Source organism: Drosophila hydei, unplaced genomic scaffold (genome assembly GCF_003285905.1).
Source record: "Drosophila hydei strain 15085-1641.00,03,60 unplaced genomic scaffold, DhydRS2 tig00000060-arrow-pilon, whole genome shotgun sequence".
Lineage (NCBI taxonomy): Eukaryota > Metazoa > Arthropoda > Insecta > Diptera > Drosophilidae > Drosophila > Drosophila hydei.
In genome coordinates this window covers 3,499,328-3,508,658 of record NW_022045656.1, presented here as the reverse complement: position 1 = coordinate 3,508,658, position 9,331 = coordinate 3,499,328, and the positions used below count along the sequence as shown (strand labels likewise).

At 40.4% G+C, this 9,331-nt stretch overlaps 1 protein-coding gene across 1 annotated transcript; it reads right to left on the bottom strand.

The window, feature by feature from the left end:
• Nucleotides 1–1,223: 1,223 nt before the first annotated feature.
• On the bottom strand, nucleotides 1,224–9,117 carry LOC111594973 (protein krueppel). The gene is made up of 2 exons (XM_030226134.1): nucleotides 9,058–9,117; nucleotides 1,224–3,083 (listed from the first exon to the last, which is right to left on the bottom strand). The coding sequence occupies exons 1-2, from the start codon at nucleotides 9,115–9,117 to the stop codon at nucleotides 1,398–1,400; spliced, it is 1,746 nt and encodes a 581-aa protein (XP_030081994.1). The 3' UTR covers nucleotides 1,224–1,397.
• Nucleotides 9,118–9,331: the final 214 nt, after the last annotated feature.

Here is a 9,331-nt window from a genome sequence, read left to right as displayed (position 1 = left end):
AGTGGATGCGGCAGGTGTATAGATTATTTTAAAAAATTTTAAATATGTTACAGATAAATTAAAAAAAGAAGACAAATAGGTTAAAACAAAACCTCTTAAAATTTCTTATAAAGTATTTTCGATGTGTAATAAGCTTTTTGAAAACAAAAATTTTTTATTTGAAGTTTCAATAAAAAATAATATTTAGAAAACAAATTCCAAATGCCTAAAAGGTATTCGATAATAGTTTAAAAAGGGGAAAGTAAATATGCTTATCTTGGCAAAGTAAAAGAGATTAAAAAAAAACATAAAACCGAAATTTGTTTTTTATTTTTTCTGAATAATTAAAGAAAAATGTAATGAAAGCATAAATATATTTATAGAGTGTTTGTATAAATTTGCAATATTTGCAATTTATTTCAATAAATAAATGTCAAATATTGTCTGCAAAAAGTAAATATAGTTTGACAAACAAAAATAAATAAAATAAATAAAAACAAAAATTTAGTTTCTTGGATATTTTTCAATAATTTTATTTTCATAGCTTTTTGCCCCTCACAGCATGGGCAAGCAATGGGCGGGGCTTCATTAAATACAATTTAAATAGCAAACTAAAAAAGTGACTAAAAATAGAATCAGAATCGATAATGTTTATATATATAAAATATATATGCGATAATAAAACGAGATTCATGCATTAAAAATAAAATAATTAAATTTACAATTTATGGCAAACAAAACAATTGGCATTAAGCATAAAAGAATTTATTAATAATTATGTTTATGATTTTGTTTCGTGTTTTTTTGTTTAATAACTTAAAGTTAATTTTGATTGGCGTTTTCTTTGAGAATAAGCAAAAGATGCGTACAAATTAGACTAAACAATAACTAAAATATATTAAAATTATGTTTTGATTAAGATTGGATTTGTTTTGTTTTGTTTTTTGCTTTTTCTTTCTTTTTGGGATAGAGCGCTGTATAATTTACAATTGGCAGACTATATACAATTACTGGACAACAAAGGTTTACAAGCTACATATCAACTAAAAGAGAACTAGAAACTAGACTTTGAGAATGGCACAACATTAGCTGGGTTACGTTTCGTCTTAGTTTTTTTTTTTGGGAGAGCGTTTTCCTTAGCGCCTAAATTAGACTTAATTCGAGTTTGTTTTGTACAATTTTTTGGAGCTTTTTGATTTATGTGCAATCGATTTTTGTTTTCTTTGCTAAAGACTAAAAATTAATTAAATCTTTGTTTGTGTTTTGGGTTTGTTTTTTGTTTTTAGTTTTTAGTTTTTCAAGCTAGTTGTACTTGACATAAATTCCTGTTCCATTAACTCTTCAGCTAGCCTCATCTGATGAACACGCTGAACTCCTCGATTTTTATATACAAAATTTTTCCTGTTTTTCACTTTTGCTTAGTGCTGCTGCAGCTGCTGCTGTCGCAGATAGAGCGCAGCCGCATCGTCCAGCTCATCGAGATCGATGTCTTCGCTGTGGTGCTCGTGCGACTCCGCTGAGCGTGGCGAGTGCATGCTCAGATCCTCGGGCTCCGTCTGCTCGGGCATATCGCTGGCAACGTGCACGATCTGTGGCGGTGGCAGCCGAAAGACGCGGCGTATGTCTTGCGCCTTGCGGCGTGCATTGCTGCCGCTGCAATGGCCATCAACAGAGCTGGCGCCATCCTCGCTCAGATCTAGCGGTGCCTCCTCATCCAAGCTGCTCTTGGCCAAATCCACAGACTCCTCCGAGCCGCCATAGCTGGCGCACATAGCCGCAAACTTGTTGGTTGAGCACTCCAAGGCAGCTGCTGCTGCAACAGCTGCTGCTGCCGTAGCAATGGGATAATCGCCGCTCATGGCCGGCGAGAGAGCGGGCGTGGGTGGCGATTGGATGCCGCACTTGTGATTCATCAGATGATGGCGTCTGCGGAACTTCATGTGGCAGCGTTCGCACTCGAACGGCTTCTCGCCATTGTGGACCAGCATATGCGACTTCAGCTGATTCGAATCGCTGAACTTACCCTCGCATATCTCGCAGGTGTAGGGCCGCTCACCTGTGTGGACGCGCAGATGCCGCCGCAGATTGGCCACCTGCACGAATTGGCGATCGCAGTGGGAGCAGTGGTAGGGCTTCTCCCCTGTATGCAGACGCATATGCGTCTTCAGATGATGGTCACGGGTGAAGCGCTTATGGCATTCGGGACACTCGAAAGGCTTCTCGCCTGTGTGCGTGCGCTCATGGTTCTGCAGGACATGCTTGTAGCCAAAGCTGCGCGAGCAAATCTTGCACGTGAAACTCTTATCGCGTGACGGGTCCTTGGCAGGCGCAGCTGCCCCTGACGCTGCTGCTGCTGCTGCCCCAGTTGCCTCATGTGCCGAGGAGTTGGGCGAACTGCCGCTGGAAGGCGGCGAAATGGGACCACCAGGTGTATGATACAAATCACTAACGCTCATGCTGATCTCCGTTTGGAATTCCTTTTTGACCGACAGCTTGCGCGCCTTCTTAACGGGCTCGCCGAGTCCCATGCCCAAATGATGCTGTGGCGTGCTATTGGGCGAGCTAAGCGGATGCTTTCCACTGCCGGCTAACGGAGAATGGGGACTAGCAGGCGGCGAATGCAGATGAGTGCCAGCTAGAGGCAGCTGCAACTGCTGCTGCTGGTGCTGATGCTGCTGCTGATGCTGCTGCTGTTGCTGATGCTGGGCCGCCCAAGCGCCAAAGAGCGCTGCGGGATTGTGTGGAAAGAGTGTGTTGGCCAATGTGCTCATGGGCAACTGTGCCATAAAGGCAGCCGCCTGCCTGTTGGCAGCCAGCAGCTGTGTGGGCGACAGCATGCCAAAGGCAGAAGCGGCTGCAGCCTGCTGTAGGCCCATCGCAGGGTAGAGCGAGTGCGAATTGGTGGAGGCCACGGGGCTGCTGGCCGAGGTATTTGCAGACATGGGTGGTGACAGCGACATGGAGCGATCTACAACCATGTCCTCACGTTTGATGCCAGCCAAGGCAGCGGCTAAGCCTAAAAAATAAAGAAGGAAAGAACTAAAGTTAGCAAGATTAAAAAATAAAACAATATAATAAACTAAACCAATTAGAGAGTGAATTTTCTAAAATCACAAATTCTACTTCAATTCTCTATTCAAAAATCCTAGTATAAACTGGAGCAAACATTTCCTTGATTTCCCAATATTCTATTTATATTATGTTTTCTATTTTCTACTTTTTTTTCGCCCGCTGAGCTGTCAGAAACAGTTTGGTCAACGCTGCCCGCGGCGTCAAACACAACTTTTAACTTGTTTTTTTTCCTATTCTTTATTTTGGGGTTCTAAGCAGCAGCACGTGTGAATATGGCATATAGTGTGGGTGGCCAAAGAGAACGCTCTCACTCTCTTAAAGAGCGCCGCATATGTAACATATGTGCGAGCTTTTGTCTGTGTACACGCTCTTAGGCGCTCACACGAACACTCTCTTTATCTCCCTCCCTCCCTTCTCTCTCGCTCCCTCTCTCTTTAGCATTTGTTTTGGTGGGCGTGAAGAAACGAGTTAAATGCCGGCGAAGAAAAAAACTTGTAAACAAAACTTAATTGCTGTGCATGTGTGAGTGTATGGGCCTGTTTGTGTGTGTGCGTTGAGCATTTGCCAAAATGGCGCCTAATGTTAACTCAAGCACATTGAGACGTCGTTATTGCTGTGCGTGCTCAAGCATGTGTTTGTGTATATGTGAATCGCTGCGCTTTAATGCGACCTTTAATGCGTTTGAAGGAAGTGAAGCATAAAAACTATTCAGTTAGAGCTTAAGACTTAAATTGATTTTAAAATCGAGTCTTAGATAAACTACAAAATTAGACTTTTTCTTAACATTTTCTTCTATTTTTGTGTCAGTCTATATCTAAAATAACGTTTTTAAAATTGAAAGAAATTTATATTTCGCATTCCTTTTCTGTTTTTCTCTTGTATTTGTCTAATCAAAAATTGTTGTAAATTGGACTTTATAATAAAAATTTATAATACAAATGTTCCTAAATTGAATATTTTTAATTTGGTTGATTTAAGTGCAAAATGAAAACCTTAACCATTTCCACAAATTTTAAAATTTGTGCTGAAGCTGTTTCTCTTTTCTATATATTTATATATTTTATTAAAATATTTTTATATTACTTACTTCGTGTTTGCGCGTCCTGCAGCATTGATATGGCCATAACTGTGTGTTGTGTGTGTGTTTGTTTATTTGTTGGTGTCCTTGCTTCGATTGAGCAAATTAAATTGCAAGCGGCTTGCTTACAATTTCACTACAATTAGTTTGTTTTTGGTTTCAGTTCTGAACACTTAATTTCATTTGAGTTGTTTGTTTGTTTTAAACTTTTCGAAAACTTTTAATAATTTCGCGCACTTTGTGTGTGTGGGTGAGGGTATGGATGTGGTGTGTGTGTTTGTACTTTGAGGTAGTTTTTGCACAGTTTACAAAAGTTCACGTTATACAAAAATGAGGTAGTTGCAATTATAAATTTGTTATTCGTATTTTAATTATAAACTTTAACGTTTCTTTTGCTATTTTGTTGAGGTATTTGGTTTGTTGTTGTTGTTGGTTCTCGCGTTTCCTTTTCTTTTACTTTATCGTTAAGACACAACAAATTCAATTTTTATATTTTTGTTATTTTTTAACTAAGTTTCTTGAGTTGTGACTGTGACGAGTTGTCGCTGAGAAATGATATGAAGCGAACGACTGCAACACGTTTTTATATTGAGAGAGTGTATCCTTTGCGCTGTGGAAATCCTTTAGAAGCAACAAATTTGCTTCGTGAGTGTGTTTTACGATTGTGTTTGTGTGTGTATGTGTATTTGTTTGGCATCAGAAACTGTGCTCCTCTCACTGTCAGAGCCAAATCACGAATGATACGAATTCGCCGCGTGCGCTAACTATAAGTACGCTCGCACGCTCACCCTCTCTGCACGACACACACACACATAAACACGCAGGCACGCACTCAATCGTTCACTCACTCAGCAACTCACTCGCTCGCTCGCACACGCACATTGTCAGCCAGCCAAAGGGAGGAAGCACGACACAAAAACGAAACGAAACGAAACGAAAAACGAAACCCGAAACGCGCTGCCGATCAAAGCAGGTAACGTGCTCTCCTTTATGAGGCTCAATGCTTGTGCGTGTGTGTATGTGTATGCGAGGTTGTAAAAAAACTGAGCGTTGCTCAAAAATACCTCAGCACTTTTTTTGTTTTTGCTATGCGCTGTTGTTGTTTTACCTAGGCAATGTCTGATGCTGCACATATGCAAATTAGTATGGAAGAGTGAGAAGGCAAATGATTCAGCTGCTGAACGGAATAAATCATAATGCTAGAACTAAACTAAACTAATTTCTTTCTAGGCCAGCAAAATACAATGATTTGACTCTTAGCCAAATACTTAAAAAAGAATAAAAAAAAAATGTTTCTACAATAGACGTAAAAAGTTTTATGGTTTTATGACCCACGAGTTTTTTACAACTCACCAAAAAAACTACCTATATTATCCTTAAAAAACTAGCGAGCACTTCCGTTTTTAGAACCTTCATAAAAAAGGAAACACTTGACAGACAGTTAACATTTAAAATAGTTCGGTTCCACTCAAACAGCAGCAATTAACTCATATGGAACACTTCCCCTTTGTACATAAAGCAAAGAAAAATGCGCTCAACTGCGCAAAGGGGGATGATAAAGGCGAAAAGAGCGCCTCGGCGTGCGAGCGAGCGAGCGAGCAAGCGAGAACGAACGCCAAAAGTCAGCAAGGAGCGAGGAGTGTGGGGTTAGATCCGATATCTGGGGTTGGCTGGGAGCGTGCGCTGTAAGAGTAAACAGGAAGTAAACAAAGCGAATTGCTACTCAAAAAGGGGCGAAGCCCAAGTGAAAGTAAAGCGAAGGGGCAAAGCTGAGTGAGCTTTTTTCGTCGTATGCCAAGCAGCCTGTTGAGTTGAGCTGAGTTGAGTTGCTCAATGAGCTGCGTTTTAATGGCCAACTAATTGCTGGCACACGTCTAAAGAACCAAAATCATAAAAAACAGCAATATCAAAAAAAAAAATCTAAATGCAGACAGGTAAGATAAGGTAAGCCACAAAAAACTTGCACAAAAACCCGTTGCTAAAAAACAGTTTCGAAATCACTTTTTCGACTGCTGACTCTTGCGGATTGACTTTTAAATGGTTTTATGTAGATTTTTATGGCAAGGACATGCACAACTTCAGCTGAAAACATGCGTAAATGGCTACAGACAGAATATGTAAATGTATGTATATTGAGGTGCTGTTAGGTAGGCCAAGGACGCGACCGTAGAGCGCGACGGGATGTTAATTTCGGTCAGCATTCGAACTACCGTGGAAATTTTGCCAATTTCGAAAGTGAAAACTACAATGACCCAAAAAGGACCTTTGTTTCAAATAGAGAGACTGTCGTCTAGTATGTTTTGCTCTGCATAATGTTACGTAAAACTGGCAAAAACTAAAACAATTCTCCGATGGATTAGTCGAACAAACAAAATATGATATTTGCCAGGAAATTAAAATACGTAGAAAACATTAAAAACAACTCCGTAGTGTTCAAAGTGCTGAAAGAGAGAGTGGGAGAGAGCGAAAAAGAGATTAAAAAATAAAATAATTTTTAACTATTTGCGACCCCTTTATAAGATTGCTTTCTCCCAAGGCTGGATTAGTCAGAATAACAATCGTCTGTTTGATAAGCAAGCGATTTAACAAACATTTATTGTCATAGCTACTTAGAGCTGCTGCTTCGTCTTCACTGAGATCCGGTCTCCGCTGATAATAAAATGTCAAACCAAGCCAACCCATTATCAGCTCGTTTCTCGTTGTCAAGAGACAGCTAAGAGCATTAGTACTCGAAGAGTGCTACTTGAACGTGCTGTAGGCTAAATAGTTTGCGATTTATATATATGGGCCACTAGTGCGTTAGATAGTGCGTACTGCTATCAATTAATATATTATTCAGGCACTAACCTAGCCCAACATAAATTAGCTGTAATTAGTGCGTAGCACACGACATTGAAATCGAAATAAATTATATTTATAAGGCAGGCCAACAAACGACTCGAAAGTGTACTTTGAGCTAAAAATTTTAATGATAGTTGAGCCTGACTGAGATAAGTGAGTAATAGAGTCTCAGAGATTCAAGAGCTAGCAGAATATATAAATAAATAACATAAAATAAATAATATTAAAAAACTATATTTTTATCTAAATGTGTTAAAGCTTAAGGTTTTATTGCCTTATGACCTTATGACATATTTTTTTATATAATTAGAAATTAGTCATTTAAATATTAAAATTGTAATTTAAAAATATTAAATTTAGTAAACACTACGTTAATTTATTTTATGATAATAAATTAATATTGGTGTTCATATAACTTAATAGGCCTTTCCATGGCTTGCAGCTTGCGCTACCCTTTCAGCCAGCATATTGGCAACTCTTTGAATGCAGCTGCACTGGCTTTAAAGCGGGCCTCTCTGTCCAGTCTCGTATTACAGCTGCTTGCCAGCATCTAGTTATGTAACCAAGTATAACCCTAACCGCTGACAAAGCCAAAATTCAAACAAAAAATATATACGAAAAATTTGTCAGAAAACACGAAAAAATGTTGAGCAAATATTTGGCATGAGGCGTGCTTCACACGAGGGTGAGCTGTCAACATGAATAGAAGAGCTCATAAAAAAGTAAAAGAGTGAAAGCGAAAGTTGAGCCAAGCGCTTGGGTAGGGTTAGAAATAGGGTTAGGGGTAGTCAACGATGATATGTGATCTCTCTCTCTTTCTCTGCGTGTTGCCCACAAATTTTTTAGCTATTTGTAACACTCGATCGAGCGAAGGGTTCCTCTGATTTATAGTCAATCGAGCAATCGATAATGTGCTGATAATGTTCTTGATGATAATAAACATGACAAATCGAATTGCAATTGATAAATCAGGCAAGGAGCTGGCCTCGCTCTCTCTCTCTCTCTCTCTCTTCGTTGTAGAGACGGCGCTTAATGAGCTGCCATGCAAAGCTGGCTGATTAAGGCTTCGCTAATCCTTGAGCTTAGCACAGGATGCGGCTGAATGAATAGGTTAGAGGCTAAGGCTAAGCCACGCAATCTTGAGTTGAATATTATTTTAGCGGAACTTGGCATTTATTCAAATCCGCTTTTTAATGCGTCGAAAAACCAAGCTACCCTTTCGACTAATGAGGCGCGGCTTAAAAAGGACTCAACATGTGTCAAAGAGTTGCAGCAAAGGTCTTGCAAGGACTTGATCTAAGCTGAGCTCAAAGCTGAGCATAACCGAGTCTTTCCTGGAATTGAAACTCCAGCTACTTTTACTGTAATACAAGCCACTGCATAAGGCGTGGCAGCCGCCGTTGCTTCTTGCCACATGTGTAAACAAGCTCTGCGATCCTTTTGAATAGGCCGCAGCATCCCCTAAAAAGAAAACTATTAAAAAACGCTCAGGGCGCTCAACAGGCTAGGCTGACTGTTTGATATCAAATTGATTGTCGACAGAGCGCGAGCGAAGGAGAGAGAGATCGAGTCTTGGGTGCAGCCAAGGCACAAGCCAGTCACACGACAGCCAGCGCCTTGGCAAGGGGTTAGAACCTTGAATGAATCTTTGGCACGCGATGCGAACTCGGTCGCCAGCTCAAGCTAATCCCTGTGATTTAATTAAGCCAGCGAGTGACGTCAGCGTACGTTGCTCGCTCGGAAGCAGCGCATCAGGATTAGCTTGAGCCTGTTCCTATTGGGATTAAGATTAGGCAACCGCTAAGCAGGTGGGATTAGCGATAGGCTATATGTAGATGTAGGATATATCTAGATAGGAGCACATAACTACAGCCCAACTAGTGCTGGAGTAACTAGAGCAAGGCAGAGCGCTGCATGGCTTGCTTTTTATGATCGAACGATCGCAACATCAGACAGCATTATTTTGGTGTCTCTTGCGTTTCCTGGGAAACAGATTTCATAACTCATTAAAACTGGCCAAAAACATTTTGCGCTAATTGTTTGGCCAAGCAACGTAAATAGAACAGAAAACACACACAGACTCGCACGCTCGGACCAAGGATTAAGCGGCTAATCCGGCAAATGGCCAGCGTCCTTCGCAGATACATCCTTCATAGAGAATTTTGGTGGGTTGGTCCTGGGCTAATTCTAATTACAAACATACGCGCCAAGTGCTTGGAACTTAAGAAATTCAACAGAAATGTCTTTGTGCTAACTGTTAGCCTAAGCAGCTGTCCACTCACTCGTAGAGAAGAGAAGTGTCGCGGCATAACTCTTGGCTTAGTCATTCAGTTTTTCATATAGTTCACTAACCTCTCGTGT

Coding starts and splice junctions, on each gene's coding strand:
- LOC111594973 (XM_030226134.1), bottom strand. CDS start 9,117: ATGTATCTGCGAAGGACGCTGGCCATTTGCCGGATTAGCCGCTTAATC. Junction 3,084..9,057: donor GCTTAATCCTTGGTCCGAGC/GTGCGAGTCTGT, acceptor TTGTGATTTTAG/AAAATTCACTCTCTAATTGG.